The sequence below is a fragment of the Mycteria americana genome, chromosome 2, assembly GCF_035582795.1.
Source record: "Mycteria americana isolate JAX WOST 10 ecotype Jacksonville Zoo and Gardens chromosome 2, USCA_MyAme_1.0, whole genome shotgun sequence".
Taxonomy (NCBI): Eukaryota; Metazoa; Chordata; class Aves; order Ciconiiformes; family Ciconiidae; genus Mycteria; species Mycteria americana.
The window spans coordinates 118,897,081-118,915,882 of NC_134366.1; the positions used below are offsets into that span (position 1 = coordinate 118,897,081).

At 42.3% G+C, this 18,802-nt stretch overlaps 1 protein-coding gene across 5 annotated transcripts in view; it reads right to left on the reverse strand.

Annotated features, from left to right (window-relative positions):
- The window catches only part of MTCL1 (microtubule crosslinking factor 1), a 111,310-nt gene that overhangs the window by 16,633 nt on the left and 75,875 nt on the right, over positions 1 to 18,802 (reverse strand). For all 5 annotated transcript variants that reach the window (XM_075494387.1, XM_075494385.1, XM_075494384.1 and 2 more), the window contains 4 exons: positions 16,585 to 16,815; positions 14,763 to 14,951; positions 7,575 to 7,742; positions 1,246 to 1,500 (listed from right to left, as the gene is read on the reverse strand). In XM_075494387.1, the coding sequence (XP_075350502.1) occupies positions 1,246 to 1,500; positions 7,575 to 7,742; positions 14,763 to 14,951; positions 16,585 to 16,815 (843 nt within the window). The remainder of the gene's footprint in view (positions 1 to 1,245; positions 1,501 to 7,574; positions 7,743 to 14,762; positions 14,952 to 16,584; positions 16,816 to 18,802) is intronic.

Sequence of the window (18,802 nt, forward strand, 5' to 3'; positions counted from 1 at the left end):
GAGGCAGTTTGGTCACTGAAACGCAGCAGTTGGTAACCAGCCCAGTGCAACCATGGAGAACTCGGCATCTTCTGCCACTGAACCCTGGGAACCAGGTGAGTTGGATGGAGAGCTCTGCTACAAGCCTTCCTAGCTTATCTGCGTTGGTTGTTTTATCTTAGGAGACGTACTACTGGTCTGCGTTATAAAGGCATCGTAAGGGCTAGGTCAACAAGCTGCAGGAAGAATACACAAAACCCCTCAGATAAATGGGAGATAAAAAATTCCAAAATACAGTTTATTGATATTTTTAAATTAAGAAGCTCAAAAATGTACTTGTACTTCATTCAAGCGTAGTGCTCCCTAGAGAGCATGCACAAATCTGGTGAAGTTCCACTTCTGATGTCCTAAGGACAGAAAGTATTCAGTTAATTGAGGACCCACAATTTCAGTTGTTTTTCTTACTTTTCCTGGAATGCATGACTCAGAGCTGAACAACGTTCAGTCAAAAATGGTGTATTAACCCTCCCTCATTAAGCTTTTTTATTTTTTCTGTGGCATCCAGCCAGATAATAAATCCATTAGGTATAATTTGGCTCTAACAGTAAGTAGATAAAAGTGCGTATGGGCACGAATAACAAGGGGACAGGTATGCAATTATCTGATTTGCAAATGATAGCAGAGGGGTGTACAAAATTCATGTGACCAAGGTCAGATGTGTCTTCTGAATATTTAGTATTGATAGCTGTCTATTTGTTATCAGTCAGGGCTCTTCATGCTAACCCCTGGATTCCTTTGCTAGAGAAAAAGAATTCAGTTGAGACTGAATAGTCGCAGCAGCTGCATCTTTGGTGGCTAATTCACAGATGAACAGACTTTTTTGGCAGGAAGCTGTATGTCAAACCTTGAATAACCCTGCATGTGGGACTGAGCGTTTTAGCACCAAGAGATGCACGAAAGCTTTCAAACACAGTGAATCGATGTGACCATGCCTGTCCGGGGTAACTGAAATGAGGCAGGAAATGGCCTTTAACCTGGAGCTGATTTCTCATAAGTGGTCTTTTATAGGGATTATGAGCATTTTCCTTTTACTCCCTTGTGTGTGTAAACTGTTTTGTAGCATGAGAAACACTGATGTAGCCAAGGAACCAAAACTGTTCCTGTGCTGCTTCTTAATACAGTCTCTTGACCTTGGCCTGAGTGTAGTAATGGTGCAAGGCCTCATGCTTGCAGCCAGCCATTGCTCACCCCAAGGTGACTCCTTACCTGCTCTATCCGCCTGAGCAGCTCCTTCTTTTGACGCTCCCACTCTTGCCGATCTCTATCAAGCCTGTCCAGGAGCTCCACCTTTTCCCGGTTCCAGTTCTTCTCACTGTGCTGGATTTGCCAGCGGAGGTCCATCACCACACCATGACTCTCAGCCAGAAGTTTCTTGTGCTCCTCTCTTTCCCTTTTAAAAGCTCCCTTTGCATCAGCAGTGAGGCCTGTTTCTCCTGAGGTGTTGTCACTCTTCCCTTCCAGCTGGCATTAAAATAAAACATTACTAGGACATCAAACTTTCTGTGGTAAAAGCCTGTGTCTGACAATGAATTTGAGTTAAAGACCTAACTCCACAAAGGTAATGGCAAAATTATGGCAATTCTTAGCTCTTAGGATCTCAATAAATGACCAAAGATGTTCAACTTGAAAAACGATTTAAAATCAAAGCAGTGAAAACCATAGGGAATAATTTCTCAAGCTCTACCAGCTCATGTTATTAAGACATCAGTTGTGATCTTTCTGCTGGGATTGTGGGTACCAGCAATGAAGAAAACATGGAGGTGAACTCCACCCTCATCATCATCTCTGACACAATCACCAGGACAACGTCCTCAGCCACTGCTCTGCCTTTGTGCTCTCACTCAGTGCCCCCGAAACCTAAAGACAGTGCATTCATCTTCTGAAGAGACTTTTTGCAGAACAACCCTCAGCAATGGTCCACACAGCTTCCAACATAAGAGGGTGTTAGCAGCACAAGATGTACTGAGATCATCCTCCCCATCTCTGTAGGTTCTGCTGTCTGAATTGAGTTCTAGGGCAGTTAGCTGATGCTACCTTCCCTTCCTTCTCCTTCACTTCATGCTCAGGGATCAGCTTGATCAGGTCAGAAGAGCTGGCCCAAGGTAATAGATTTATACGAAAATGCAGGCTTGATGGGGTGTCAGGAGGTCTCTAGTCCAATACCCTGCTTCCAGCAGGGTCGGCTCTGAGATCAAACCAGGTTGCGCACGGCTTTGTTCAGTCAGATCCTGACAAATCTCAAAGGACAGAGATTGCACAACCTCTCTGGCCAACCTGGGCCACTGCTGGAGTGTTGTCAGAGTGAAAAAAGTGTAAGTTCAAGCGAGTGAAGAATTTATCCCTGAAGCCTGACCTTTTGTTGACAACTCAGTAGATGTGTGAGTGACTCAGAATGGGACACATCTCCGTCCCCTGGCTCTGCAGGTGAACAGGAGTGAAAAGCAGCGAAAACTCATTTCTGCCTCTGAAGTTAAAGTTGCCCTCAAAAAGGAGAGGCAGCAGGTCTGCTGGGAAACATGCTCCTTAGCAAGAGAGAAGGACACCGCCTTCACATTGCGCTATGTGGAAAATAAGCCTAAACTTTCTGAGCAAAGGGAAGTTCAGACCGGATTCAGGAGTGAAGCTTACTGTCTCTAGAACAGCCTCCCCAAGTAAATGGCAGAGGTGTCATTGCTTGAGTCATCTGAAATTGTACTGAGCTGCAGAGAACATCCTGTTACAGCTACTTGCATGGACAGGGAGATCTTAAAACACCTGTGTCCTCTACCACTAATTTCCAAAGTCCAGTTGTTTTCAAACGACCAACCAACCAAGAAAATCAATTATAAAAAGGCGGCATCCTATTTTAACAAAGTTGACATCACACTATCTTTCGCACACTTATCCTATTTGTGCAGTGTAAATTTGTGGGACCAGCAGCGATGTGCGAGAAGCTGTCCTGCACACAACTGCATGGCTCAGTGGTGGACCGAAGGTGCCATGGGGCAGAAACACAGAACATCTCAGGAGAGACACCTCTGTGCTGCAGATCCACGATGGGAGACACTATCCTGGGCAGCACGGCTCCTCAAGAAGCTGGAAAGCTTTGCTGCCTTCCTACCCACTACCCAGCATATTGACTGCCCACATGTTAGTTCAGCAATATGTAAAAATATCCCGGCCAGTTTCCAAACTCACCGCTAACTTCAGATAATGGCCTTTTGCCCCTTGCTACATCTTTCCGCTGTCCATCCACAAGTCCCCAGCTCCATTTCATGGTGCTGCGAGAGTCAAAGTTGCTGCTGCAGCCAGGGTCAGCCATGTTTGCACCATTCTTTTAGGTTTGTTTGCTTTGATTTTGTTCCAGTATTTAAAGGGTGGATACAAAGAAGATGGAGACTCCCTTTTTACAAGGAGTCACATGGAAAAGACGAGGGATAATGGGTACAAGTTATTCCTGGGGAGATTCCGATTGGACACAAGAGGAAAATTTTCACAATGAGATCAGCCATTGGAATAATCTCCTCAGGGAAGTGGTGGATTCCCCAACATTGGACACGTCTAAGATTCAGGTGGACAGGGTGCTGGGCCATCTTGTCTAGACCGTGCTTTTGCCAAGAAAGGTTGGACCAGATGATCCTAGAGGTCCCTTCCAACCTGGTAGTCCATGATTCTATGATTTTACTATTCTGTGGCCTGCACCCCCTGGCTCGCCCTTGCAAGTTCCTGCTGGGTTTACTAAGTAGCTGTGACACTAAATAATCATGTATTTCAGGAGTGCCACTGCAGAGCTGAGATCGGCCAAAATAGTGAGGGACTACTGAAGTAAACTCCATACAATTTCCTTACACCTAAGCCTGGCAGAGGGCTATTTAGGACTTGTTCTTTGTCATATACATAAGTCATCTTTCAAGGACCTTTGATGCCCCTGTAGACTTCTCATCTTGCAATAGGAGCTCTCAGGAGAGGTTGCTGGAGTGTCTGGGGTAAATCCAACCAGGCTGGAGTGCAGACTCAACCTTACAACTCTGCTGCCTCCTGGGGAATAATGCCATACGCAGCAGTAGCGATGGCTAGCATGCTAAGTTGCAAAGACATGCCAATGCCTGCGATAAATTCTTTAGCTGGCATGAAGCATGAAAATTCTAAAAGCAACCTATAAAGCAAACAAACACTCAGATGCAATAAATACAGTTTGTATGATTACCCTATAAAGCAAATTCCTTCTTCCATTTTTTGAATATCAAAAAAATAGCAAAATGTTGAACCTCAACAGGACTCATGCTCTCTCTCCCCTTACACCACTGAGTTCTTCACCACCACTGGGCAAATTCTCAGCCTTTCAGTTAGCAAACAAGAAAAGCAGTGGTGCCTAGGCCATGGTACCTGTGAAGGGCAGGAAAGCTGAGAGAGGCAGCGGGGAGAAAGAACGTGCTCCAGGAGAGCGATACCCAAGAATGCATGGCTGCTGTTAGACTGCCTTGCCCAAGCTGCCAAAATACAGTAAGTGATCCTGTGCCAGACCATGGGCTCACCCAGACCAGAGCCCTGGCTCTTGGCCCATTTGAGAAGAATACAGGAAGCCTATGAGTACAAAGATGAGTTCAAAACCAAGGCAAGTATAGAGTAATACACCTTCAGAATAATTTCCTGGTGTTCAGTGATTTGGGATCTAAAACCTTCTTCAGTCAGAGGTGGTGTCTTTACACTCAGAAGACAGTTCTTGGTGCCTGTGGAAGGCAGAACAATGCTCCTGGCAAGGAGAGAGTCCTGCCTCTGTTTTGACGAAATGGCTCAAATCATGGGGAGAAGGTCCACTGGTGGCTCCTTATCATGAAAGTCTAGATGTGACTTTCCTAAACCTGCTAACTGCTAACGGTGGCCAGATGCCTCTCCATGTGCACCACAGCCTATATTCTCCCAGGCGTCCTGAAGCTGGACTGTTGGTTGGAGTCCTAGTGAGGGTCCATGTCCTTACGTGCAAGTTCCCAATGCATACGCAGGGTTTGGCCCCACATACTAACTCCCTCCTTCTTCCAAACCTTTCTCGGTTCCCAGAATACTGGGATTTCTCACTTGCCCAGCTGGAAGCTGAGAATCACTGGGACTCCTTATTGGCTCAGAGTTATCGCAATCCCATACTTGGGAGCAATCTCATTATTTCTTATCTTAAAAACAATGCCTAAGGATCCTTCTGCCAAATACGATGTACATGCATTTCTGACAGCCAAGACTTTTATTTTTAATGATATACGCAGTCCTAAAGCTCCAAAGCAGCAGGCAACAGTACACTGTCACCTCTGATATGCAGTGCTTTTGTATCAAAAGAGTTTTCTTTCCTTTTTTTCTTTCCTATACAGAGAGTTGAAGCATCAAAATGCAAAAGCATTGCCAGTGACTATTAATTAGGAGTTGACTCTCTTGAGGAAAATGCTCTTGTTAATTGACCTACTGCTTCACAAAAAAAGTGGAAAACAGCAGCAGTGAAGACAACAGTGGAGACTAGAAAGGCCTTGATTCTCTATGGGCTTGTCAAGGGTTTGGCAGCTCTATACCCCCCTAGGGCGGGAGGCTGTACAGCCTGCTGCTTCATCACTACCAATCAAAACAACAAAATGACATCATGAGAGGTTCTCCTACCCACATTGACATGACAGACTTGGCTATTAAGTTAAAGCTGTTGTTATGCCACATGTTGATACAGAATAGCAAAAGATGTTAACATGACTATATGTAATGCTGATATTTTACATGTTGTTCACTAGCTCCTCCCATTTTGATCCTGAAATTGAACCTCTAACAAAAACACCCCATATTTTGAATCCTTAACATTAGTTTGAGTTACATTTATGTTTATATTATTTCTATTTCAGGCTTATTATATTATTATTTTTATATTTAATTTTTTAACTGCCTCCTTGTAATTGTGAGCATGTATACCAGACCTCAGTGGGACACTCACATTGTTTGCCCTATCCTAATTGATATTCGAGTGATTTATGTGCTATCTTTTTTGCTACTGCATTAGGGACCTGTTTTTACTGTGAAATAGAAATGTAGTTGGGGGAATTGGCTAAGGAAGACAGTTTGAGGTCTTAAATATTGACCAGTTTCATTCTTTTAATTTGCTGGAAAAAATGTAAAAAGTAACACCCACGGCTTGATAATTACCCTATGTTATATATTATTACCAGTGGAGCAGTGGAGGTAGCAAAGACCCCGATAAAGCCACCAGAAGGACAGATGCAAATCTACCTTCTCCCTGGGCAGGAATGGCAGCACTGTCCTGGTGCCAAACACCAGCCAACGCAGCACCCTGGGAGTTTATCGCCCATGCAAAGGCAAAGCATGCAAGTTCTAAATTGGCAGCTCGTTGTCAGACTAACTTTCCCTAAGTTTTGTTCTTTGTTGCCATCTTGAGCTTAAGATAAATCTGTCAGCGAGGTTTTTATTTTGGGAGGAGTGAAAATGGGGATTGATTCTGTTTCCTTTTTCAAGTGATCTGTTGTCTGGAAATGTGTGCGCACTAAGAAGCAGCTGAACTGAGAATTTGAATCCGCTGAGAGAAAACTCTGCTAAAATGAAAGCTTCTTCCTTCATTCTGGGAAAGCAGCCTACAGTACCTGGGCAGGAACAGCAGTGCTTGCATCTCAGCTCTGTGCGTCACACTGAGTCTCCAACGTTCAGTAAATCCTCCTAAATGTACCACCCTCCTGGCAGTGAATATTTTTATCATATTTGTCTTCTGCAGAGAAGCTCTACAATTGCAAATCTTTTTCTCAGGACCTGAATGTACTAATTCTCCACCCCTGCCCTCTTCAATGCGGAAAATTAGAGCTTTTATGCCATCAGCTTTGGAAATGAATCCTTGTGGGTTTTTTGCTCATTTGTTTTCATATTGCTTCAGAAACAGTACATCTTCTGTGAACAGCCATACATTACTCTGAAGCACCTGGCACCAGATTTTATATACATACTTCTAACAGTATCCCATGGTGGGTAGCTAGAGCTCTCTCTTCAGTGGCGTACCATCCATCACTAACCAGTAACTCTGAATAGCTGGTTTAATATTAACATATTGATCTAACACGTCAGTATTATTAAATCACTCTTTTCTCTCCTATGCATCAAATACCGCAGTTGTTATGTGCCAAGGCACAGTGACGAGCTAATTGTGAGCATGCCAACATCAAGACATTTTCTCTCCTATAAATGCCAATAAATACAGTCACCCGCATGTCTCGTTACTGCAGCTGATACGTTACCAGCCAACTCTTCTGAGAAAATACAAGAAGCAAGAAGAGGTTCATTTCCTTTGTCCCCCCCTATGTTACACAGTACCTACTACATGAGTACCTACTACATGAGCTCTTGTACTGGGACAACTGGATTCCAAGAGGCAACTCAAGAGGCAAAGCTTTGCTCAGGCTTCAGGAGGGCTTTCAGGCACCATGGTAAAATGAATACATATAGTACCTTTCCTGGCTGTCACAGATTTCCCATTTCATTAAGCACCTCAGCTGTTCTTTACCGGTGTTGGACGCAGGTGATGTTACCTGTTCGAGGTGGCACTTCAGTTCAGTCATTTCCACCTCCCAGGCTGCCTTGTGCAGGGCATACTGCTGCTGGAGCCCCTGGCGCTCACGCTCCTCATCCCGCAGCTCCGAGCGGAAGTCATCCAGCAAACCCTTCAGAGCGTTCAGGAGCTTCCGATTTTCACTTGCCTGCCGCAACAAAGCAAAAGAAATTATGTCATTGGATGGCTTTAGCCTCCAGGTTCATTTTTAGGGGGGAAAATACCTGCATGTCCACTGCATGGAAGAGAAAGTGCCTGGGCTAACTTTTGCATGAGAGAACTAAGAATGGCATTGACTTCTCTGTTAACAGGCTGCCCAGGGAAGTGGTTGAGTCACCATCCCTGGAGGTATTTAAAAGACATGTAGACGCGGCGCTTAGGGACATGGTTTAGTGGTGGACTTGGCAGTGTTAGGTTTATGGTTGGACTTGATGATCTTAAGGGTCTTTTCCAACCTAAATGATTCTATGGTTCTATGATTCTACTTCTTGTTAGCCCTAGTCCTGAAGCACCCATGAAAGCCAAAGATACTTAAGTCACTAAGTGACTAAAAGGCACTAAGCATCTTTCTGGATTGAGCACATCTGTAATAACTTCTTTTTTAATACTGTAAACCAAAGCTAGAGTATCACTCCTGAGGTTTGTTGGGTACCTGGATATCTCATACATACAGCCATTGCTCAGCATCAAACCTCAAATATTTGTAAACTACACATAAAGAAAAGGGATTCATTTTTAATGCTTTTGTATTATCAGATACAATTACTTCGGAAAAAAATGTGAGGTTTTGAGCTGAGTATCTGTGCTAAGGTGTTTCACTAGTCTGTACTTCACGTTTCTCCTCAATCCCAGGCAGTTGCACACAGGTTAGCTTTGCAGCAGCACCCCACTTGGTACCAAAGGCACGAATGCCAGGTAGGCCACTTTCCCTCTAGCAGATGGGATCAAAGAGCAAACCTCCACCCACATCTTGTTGAGAATGTCATGGCCATACCGAAAATGTTGTCTGTGCTGTTGTGCTAGCCAGGAGCCATGAATGGAGTCAAACTCTAGTCAAACTCAAGTCTAGCCAGAGCTGACATCTGATCTTGGCAAGTACTGAAAGATAGTATGTATACTTATTCAATTCTCTAAAGTTTTTTTCTTAGTTTTGGCATTTACTTTCTGCAAATTCTCTGGTGACTTGCAAAACCTGTCATTTTTCTGTTAAATATTGAAGAATGTTTTTTAAAGATTCATTCTGGATCAGTAAAACAAAAGGTACCCCACCGTTTTTTGCAGTCATTGAATTAGGAGACAGAAATGTGTAACATGATTTATTTATCCAAAATTTAAATCAAATATTCCCAATGAGCCTCTCAAAGACCAGGGAGTAACCAGAGATTGTATCTGACAAGTTATTTTGAATAGAAAAGACTTTTAAGAAAATTATACTTGATTAGCAGACACAGCATGAGCAGAAAAATGGGAAAGCTTACTCAACAAATCAGCATTTAATCACCTGGTTCTTATGAATGCGTTAGCTTCCTTGGGAAGGCCTAACTCAAATTAGCTGTCTCAATTCTTGCATGATAGTCTAATTTATTTTATTTTTTATTTATTTTCCCAAGTGGAGGCTTCCTGCAATTCCTCTTATCTGGTGTTTCATTAAGTACCTATATGAGGACTTCTTTTAGACACGTCAAGTAAACAGATGTACGCAAAAATCTAAATTATTTTCATGTGCTGTTTTCAATGACAATACATATAAAATTTTATGCAGACAACTAAGTTGATTTCATATGCTCGTCAGATTTTTGGCATCACTGAACCCACCTCACCCACTTTTGTAATTACTAATCAGACATACCACAGTGCCTTTTTTCTTTAAAAAACAAACAAATGTGGTCTACTTTTTCCAAGCCATTTGGTTTATCAGCAAAAATATGCTAGATGCAGGGAAATTACTGCAGGTGCTCATTGACTGACCTATCATCTGTTTGGGCTAATGAAATGTGATGGTGTACAACATGGGGTTTTATAAGAAACGCACCTACAGAAGCAGAATTAATTCCATTAACATTTAATGCCAATTAGCGGTTTCCTACTATACAGCAGCAGTCTCCATCACGCATATAAGATCACCTGCTTTTCAATATGTAATGACATTTTATGTTTCCACCATGAATTTTCATTCTGATACCCAATTAAGACTAAATTCTCCAAACATCTCAAGCCCCTTGTGCAGTAATCAGAATAAGAGCTCTTTTGAAGATTTGTCCTTAGTGCCATAACAGGAGCTGCTGGGTATTGAGCACATCAACAACTGGCCTCATCCTCTTTGAAAACCCTGACCCCAAATGTCTATGAAGTGCTTTCATTCAAGAGCCACGCTCTGTGTTTTCTGGTATGCTGCATAAACCTTTCTCTGGCAAAGTAGTCTAAAGGCTCCACGAGGGAAATGAGGCAGAAAAAAATATAAAACCAAACAACACTAAAGCAAGCTATATCCCTCATTCCTGCGCATACATTTGATAGCTTTAGAGTCCTGTAAAATTAGGTTTGCAAAGAAAGAAGTGATGGACTAGTACAGAGAGGAGCCAAAAGAGCCTCACTGCAGGTTCGTAGCCTACTGGGATGAGGGCATGTCTTATTTCTAGAGGCATTACATCAGTGTCGCTGTTATGAGACAAGTACCCCAGGTGCCCCCTGGGCTTGCTGGGATTTTAATTAACTTGCCAATATAAATCCAATTTTGGTTACATACTTTTAATTCCTGCAGAGAAGTCTCTTTTGCATGACTTTGTATTTACAGTCTGAAGTTGGAGAGGTCTGTGAGATTTTTTTTTCTGTTTTGCCAAACTGGAGTGTTTTTGGAGAACAAACAAAGTACTTTTGAGACAATGTGCACAGAAATACAACATTTACAGCTAGACATGCTTTAGATTTCTGTTGGTAAAACTGCCAAACAGCTTCTGCCTAAGAATAAGTCCCATAGATACATAACAAGGATTGTTATGGTCTTCCCCTTCCTCCCAGGGATGTTGTACAGGCAGAAGAAATGGGGCATGGCTGTGACTCCCTGGACAGTCTCCCATGCAAGGAGCTGGCTCTTTAGTACCTTACCCGTTACTGAAATTTAGAGCATGGAAGAATCTGACTGATGTAAGAGAAGAGAATTACAAAAGCAGTTTAAAGTCTTGTTGTATCCACAGCTCAGGATTTATAGGTAAAGGAAACAACAGCCGACAATAACTAAAAACTTAATGTAGTAAACCTCAATTAAGACTCCTTTGGAGTCTTTACTAAGTTGAGTCAATGCCAGAGATGGGAGCCTCCAGCTCTAGAAAAGTTTAGGACCAGAGCAGTTGTTTGAAGCTTGGTTCTGCTTTTAATCACAATTCTTTCTTCTCTGAGAATTTCACTTAAGAATTTAGCCACAGTCTGCTATTACAAGCAGTTTAGTAGAGCAGTCAATTAAAAACACAAGGTCAGGAGCCTAAACAGCAAACGAGAACTGTGCATTTTCTCTGTCTAATCACAGATCTAGGCAAAAGTGAAGCTGGATCTTGGTGCAAATCCTTTTAGTATATTTAGGTCTTAATTACTATTCCTTTGGGCTTTTCTCTTAGCTAAGCTTTGAAAACAAATATTGTATGAGCAAAAAAATATCTAATTGGGGATTTTCTTGACCCCTCCCCAGCAACAACACGAGTGTATTGTTTTTTAATGCTTTTTCCATTGCACCACAGATGTGTAAACCCTTTTCTTCTTACTCCCCTGATCTTACACCATCCAACAGGCATCTCACCCTTTCTACTCAACTGAACCAAAGCTCTTCCATTTTCCACAGGCTGTTCTCCCTGATCTCTTACTACACACATAGAAACGCTGACTTAGAGCAAGCCCTCCTCTACTGTGCCACCAGCGCGACGTGCCTGCTTATCTCCTGCCCGTGGCCAGACTTTCCACTTGGCTCTTGAGCCTTGCCAGTTCCGTGCCTGACCCTTTCTGCAGTGTGCCCCAGCTGCCAGCCAAGGGACAACGCCATGAAGAGAAAGATGAATTGGCCCTTCTCAGAGTCCCCATCTACTCTGCCTCTCCTGAACTAACCTTTTTTCCCCCCTTTCCCCTCTGTTATGCCTTCATCCCTCCACACACTGGCCGCATAAAGATCTCAGACAAGTGAGACGTGTACTTTCCGCCAAGTCGAGTACCTCAAATCATAACAATATAAAATGAAAGGCTGCTTGTTGAAATTAAGGCCTCAGGGTTTATCATTTTCCTCAAAACAATTCCACTTTCCAGGCAGGGTAAGAAAGGCAGCAGCAAGAGTGCAGACTGAAAATACAAGCCATTAAATATTAACATTAAATGTTAAAAATAAATATGGGTTACTTCAAGTTATCGTAAGCCCTTTCTTTTTTCTGACCTAGTTATCTCAGCCACTCCTAGACTATCACAAAATTTCCTTCCTAATGTGAAACACACGCTGATGTATTTCATCTTGGAGCTTGCCAGGCAGAACCAGTAACTTAGGGCTCTCCTGGGCTGGCGCAAACCTTGGAGACTTCCAGCTTCACCGCTCACCCCAAATTCCCCATATAAACAATGCTTTTTTCCAGCTGCGGGCTTAAGGAACCTGCAGAAGACCCCCAAAACCCTGGGTGTTTTTCAGCACAGCTTGACTAGTCAGTGGCATACCGGGAGGTGAGCACTGCTGAGATCCACCCCTTCAGGAAGGACGTGCTCTGGGTCTGCTGATACTTTCAAAGCTTTTAAAGCTGGGACAACACAGGCAAAGTGTTTTCTTGCTCTATTTTCCTTTAGTTAATGTGTTTTGAGATCATACATGAATTAAGTGGAGCTGATGTTTATGGGTGAAAGTCTGTAATGTGTGTAGAGCGAGGACCAGGGTCTGTTTGGTTGGTGAGCGCAGCAAAGGTCCTGCGCACAGAAGGTTTGCTGGGCCAAGCCATCCACCATAGTGAGATGGACAATTCAGGCCCAACTGCTGCTCAGGTGTGTGAGGGCAGAGCAAGGCTCCGGCAGAGCCTCAAGGGCGCGGGAGGTGTGCAGGCAGCTACTCCTCTGTCACGGTCCTCCAGAAGACACTTCCGATGCCCTGAATCTATGACAGCATCGGAATTACCTACACTAGGGCTTCCTATTTCTGTGCCAGAGAATACTCATAATCTTTTCTTGCCATTGACAAATACAAGCCCCGTAGCACTGAAACCCCTTTTTATATGCCTGTCAATAAACACAGTGCTTGTTAGAAAATTCACTAGTGTGAGAGGGCAAAACAAGTAATAGTGCTTAAAATGAGAAATATTTAGTAAACTCACTCATTCTTGCAGTGTTGAAATAACACTTTTTTTCCTGGTTGGAAGGCAAGAAACCTATTTTACCTTCACAAGTCCTTTTGGATATCATGCGCTATTCACTATTAAGAGGGGTACTGAGATGTGGTCTGTTCCTACGGATCATTTCTTTAAGCAAGATTAGCTGGAACTGCTGCATTAGAACATCATGCAATGTATATAAAAATGAATTATAAGCAATCCTACTTCCCATTTCTGCCACCTTAATTGAGATTAATGCCTAAGCAACGATCATTTCAAAGACGACATAATTTATTTGGATGTTCTTGGTCATTTTAAGACATCTATATGGAAAGTTAGTACATGACAGAGTTTGTACTGAGAGTATGTTGGTTTATATTTATTTTACTCATTCTAGATTAAACCAGTCTACAGATGGAATGCAGTTAAATGACCTGCTCAGGAGCACCTCCTCCATGGCCTTCTTCAGCCTCTACCAGAGAAGAGCTTGCTGAGAGGATGACAGTGATGGGTCTGGGTGACTGGCAAGGTACAAAACCTTTCCAAATGCCAAACTGATCAAATGAATACTACCTTGGTAGCACGCTTCACAGAAAATAATAGCTAGAGAATGGAGTTGTCAGCTAGCACTATGAAAAACGAAAGCAAAAGAGTATATAAACTTAAAGCAGGATATGAAGTAGCATAAAGACCACAGATCTCTACTATTTTTATTCAAACAGAAATTCTAACTGAAGTTACATCTTGAACTAGAGATGTAGGTTGCAAGGCAGCTGTGCATCTCCCAGCACCAGCCTAACCTTATTGTAGGATGGAGACTTACTATTGCCTGCTGCGTATCTCTTAGACCATATAGATAATAAGCAAGCAGGTTGTACATAGTCGTGAGAGTCTGGGGAATTCAAGGCGAAGAACTGAAATGCAAAGACACACACAATCCTCAGACCCTGCAGCGAGTCAAGCAAAGTAACGCGGTTATAGAGAGTACATACTTGTCTGAGAGCTCTCGCTGTGGAGCGGGCTCCCAAGTCAAGGGCCCGGATAGAGATGGGGCATAAAGCGTAAAGCTTCAAGACCTTTTTCACTGAATTTGTGTTTTACACAGAATTCTTGCTCCATTCTACTTATGATTGCAAATAATTCCATGTAACAGGATGCTCTCATCTGAACGTTTTCCATTTTAAAAATATAAGAAGATGCTCCTGAAGAACTGTTGGAAGCCTTAAGTCTGTCCCCTTTGAATGTTTGCTATTATTATTGTTAGGACTGCTGGTATATTAAATGCACAAAGGAAAAATCTAGGCTATACGGCAGTGCTCAGATACACACAGGCAGGGCACAGGCGATGTCAGGGAAAAGTTAGCATGATTTGCTTTTAGGCATTTAAAAACAAGCCTAGTGACAGGAAGGAACTTTTGCATTGTTTTCCTATCATCTCTAAGGGAAACATTAAATACATGTACTGGTTTCTTAAATTATTTAAAGGAAATAAAATCACCTCTTCTTGCTAAAAGCTTGACAGTGGAATACAATAGATGTGCTCAGGCAAGAGTAGCATGTAAATTCTGCAAACCATCACATACTGATAGATGTTTCTGGGCAAACAGCCACAAGAGGAAATGGGATTTTTCACTGATAGCATCTGCCAACAGGAGAACAGTAATCACGTGGCTCCTGATTAAAAATAAATATAATGGATGAAATCCACTGTAATTGCTGTGTAACTAGAAGTATTTTTACAAGTATGATTCTAGGTGATTTAACACAGCAGCAGAAGAAAATGACCTCCCTTGGAAAATCCACAGTTTCCATCCCCAGGGCATGATAAACAAATGGTATAGTACCTGCTTCTGCTGCTGCAGTAATTCTGCAGTCTGCAGCTGTGGTCCACGATCTGTGCTCTCCGTGGCGGGACGCTGGGAGAAATCTGTCAGTGCAAACACAACATCCTCTTCCTCCTCATCTCGCTCTGCATCATCCACCTTCTGCTCAGACTGAATGCCAAAGTCTGGGACGGCCTCAGGGTGCTCGATCTAAAATGCAAGAGATGGGGGTCATCAACACTCTTTTGCCATTTGCCTCGGGGTACAGAAATCTATTGGAGGGCTAAAGGAAGGGACTATCTTCCCCTGCATCTCTGTGGTGGGATATATTGACTTCTATTCTGTAGGCTACAGGAAATGATCTTTGGGTGATACATGACATGTTGCATATGTGAACACAACACTATGCAGGCGTGCGAAAGAGGAGGTCTACGCAGCTGAGAAGATGGGTGTAACATAGCATGATGGATATATTCCATTACGTATTAATGAAAAACTATACAAGACACTGGTGTATTGTCTGATGAAGATATGGAGATCAGGAAGTATCCAAATCTAGCGCTTTATTCTCTCTAATGCGTTAGCAAAACACAACTCCAATAATGACTGGAGGTGGATTGATTATAAATTAACCAGTCAAAAAATCCAAACAGTGAAAAAATGAAAGCTATTTTGATATTAGAAGATGAGCTAGTTTACATAGAAGCAAATTAGTACTGCTGAAGTAAAGTAGAAGCAAATTATTTCTAAGTAGTTACTCATCTCTTGTTTCTGACTCATATTACCACAGCAGATGAAGGTAAAGATGTTCATCCACCCTTTATCTAAGAACACAAAACATTGCAGTATTCAACTTAAGCATACTCCTACCAGACCTGAAAGGTTACTTGTACTGCCAAATGCAGCAAGCACTGAAAAACACTAGGTACATAAGTATCAGAAATACTGAGAAAAACTACTTAGTTGCCTTAGCAAATGGTTTCAGAATTGCATGAATCTGCAAAATAAATCTATTATTCTCAAGTATTTTGTATAAAATGTCAGAATGGGCAAACACTTTTTAAATTTTTTTTTTTTTTAGGTAAGATTTCCAAAGCGAATGGTAATTCTGGATGTGCAACTCGACACAATTTAGCAGCACCTTTCTTCACAGTGCATGTTGACTGGCAATCACACCCCTGCTGAGATGTGTCAGCTTGGGGATTCCAGGTTGTTATGTACTTCTGAAATTCCTGATCTTTATTTAGTTGCTACATGGAAAATCACCATGATGACTACTGGTGTACTGCTGCTGACGGTGATAGACGTGTGCATGGAGAAGAGGAACAAACAAGAATGATTCACTGTAAGTTCCCACAAGAAGCTGTATAATTCTCCTGCCAACATGAAAACAGAGCTTCCCTCCATCTGTATTGATGAAGGTTTTGTAAGGAACACACTGTGCACACGATGAGAAAAACGACAGCACTCAACCCATCTACACAGATTTGACTCCATCAGCTCGCTAACGTTTTTTTTTCTTTCCAAAAATTATTCAGGAGTCATATCTTTGAGACCTAATTAAATTTTCATTTACTATGAGAGAGTTTTTCAGGACCAGATGTTTGTGCTAGTTAAGGGTTTAGATTTAACGATGGGTGATCTGTAACTTACCATGCAGAATATACTTTAGCACAAGCCAACTTAAGAAAAGGCTTCATGTTTAATTTGAATCCCCTTTAAATCTATGTGTAATTATAAAGTTGCTGATGCCACATCATATTTAAAGTCTACACTTAAAGAAGGAACATCCCAGTACCCCACTGCTTGCAACTTCATTGGGTTAGTAAGGTGGGACAGTTACCTCTAATATGTCCTCCCCTTCCTCCTCCATTCGCTTGCCTTGCCGCCAATGTTTCAGCAGCCACTTCAGTTTGACATACAGGAGAAAGGTGTCCTGCTTGAAATGCCTGAGTTCTTGCTGCAGTAAACTTTTCTCCTGGCTCCAGGTCTTCTCTTCCAGTTTGTTCTGCAAAGTCAAGCTCTGCACTTCCAAGTCTTTCCTCCGCAGGGTCTGCATATGCTCCTCCTCCAGCTTTAATGGAACGACAGACACCATGTCAATGGGGTGGTGTCCTGGGGCGGTTTCCAGGACTTGTACTTTGTTGGGTGAGACAAACTGAAATCTCTAATTTTCTTCAGTAGTGAGTAGCTATTGAGTTTGGCTCAATAAGTTCCTCAGCAGTTATGACTGTTGAGGAAATTAGAGGACAGCAGTCGATAAGCTTTGCTTAGACAACCATATCCAAGTAACCTGCTGTGGAAGTGGACATTTACTTTAAAGATGCACAAGACCTCTGCTGCTGCTTAAACATTTTATACCACCTGTATTTTCTTCCCTCTCGTGATTGTATCCCTGCAATATGTCCCCAGCACGGCCACCACCCCACACTGCTGCACATATCACACCTGCTAAATGCATTTGCAGCCATTCCTACAAGGTGGGACCACAGCTGCCTTTCAGACAACCTGGAATATTATCCTTGCCTCTTCCCTCCCCAGGCACAGACTCATCCTTTCCTCTGTGGCTACGTCTCCCTCTGCTTCTGGAAGGGCAACGCTTCTGAAGGAACCACATCCAGTGTCTAAGATACAACTGCTGGTCCCTCACTTCTCACAGTTCCTACTTGGAGGCATCTGAATGACTCACAGTAAAGAGTTTCTCATTCTGATATGACTAGATCAGGGACACATGCAGGAACTGAAGAGACAGGAATAGGTTGCAACTCGGCATTCAACATGTCTCAGTTTCAGTACTAGAAGCACCAAGAAAAGCTCATTCTTTGGAGCACACGTATAATTACATCTGTTTCAACACAAGGCCACCTGAAACATTATTCTTTAAACGTGACTTCTCCCTCAATATGTCAAAATCAAACAATGGCATGACTTGCACCCAGTAGCACTTGTACAAGTTAGTTGTACAACATCTCATATTCTGCATGGAGGAGATAGTGTTTCCACTTCAACCAAGCTGTGGTTCACATTGATCAAGAGAAAGCAGATGGAAAATGAGTACGGAGCCACTGCTTACAGATGCCAGTTTCTACTATTTTCCATTCTGCGGAACAACAGCCTCTCCCTTTGCTGACCAGCTCCATAGATGAAATCTGTGAAAGCCACAGTACACTAATGACCACAACAATTTAAACTGTAAGGACATAACCTGCAACAAACAACATTACACAGGAATGAAGAATACTTCAGAGATTCTTCTTCAGGTGCATGGACCCCCTAGCAATTAATACTGCTAAGAAATATATGCTTGATTTTCATGGCAACATTCAGATGCTTCTGACATGGGCTACTGGTCCATACTAGATGGTTTACTAAGGACTTTCCTGCCCTATAAATGATGTGCTCTCGCATAATGCAAATTTTCAGCACCTACGCTACTATGCCTTAAAAAGTTCCTGATTAAATTAGAAATTTTTACAATAGTTGCTAGCTTAAATGGGCTTAAAATGCAGCTTAAAAGTAGTCTGGAACAAAATTGGCTACAACGGCCCAAAAAACATACACGCAACTCCTAATAACACTCGTGGAGATTGTACACTGCTAGCACACATCAATTTGATGTCATTGAACATTGCTAAAAATAAAATAGTGAAAAAGGGGTTTATTTTAAATTTAATTTTTACAGGAAGAAACAAATAGATTTTGTGTTGATGCAGGTTCTTCCACCAAATGAAGTTATGGTTAAATACAGCAAAGATCTGAGTCATTTCCACCAGAAATCCTGGAAGGTGATAAAAAAGGAACAATATCAACCGGATGGGCATAATCTGGAAAAATGAAGAATCCAGAAGATGCTTTTATTCTTCTATTTCTACTGGCTGTCAACATGAATAGCTAGCTTTGATTTTGCTGCATTTTTTTCATTGTTTTTACAAGCTGTTATGATCTAAGTCCCCTTGGTCACAAATTCTTGCAGAAGGCCCTGGTAGAGGTAGCTTCATAGAGTATTATGCTTTTTCAATGGATAGCTATTGCAAAAGAGAAGAACTTTAAGAAGCAGGCAT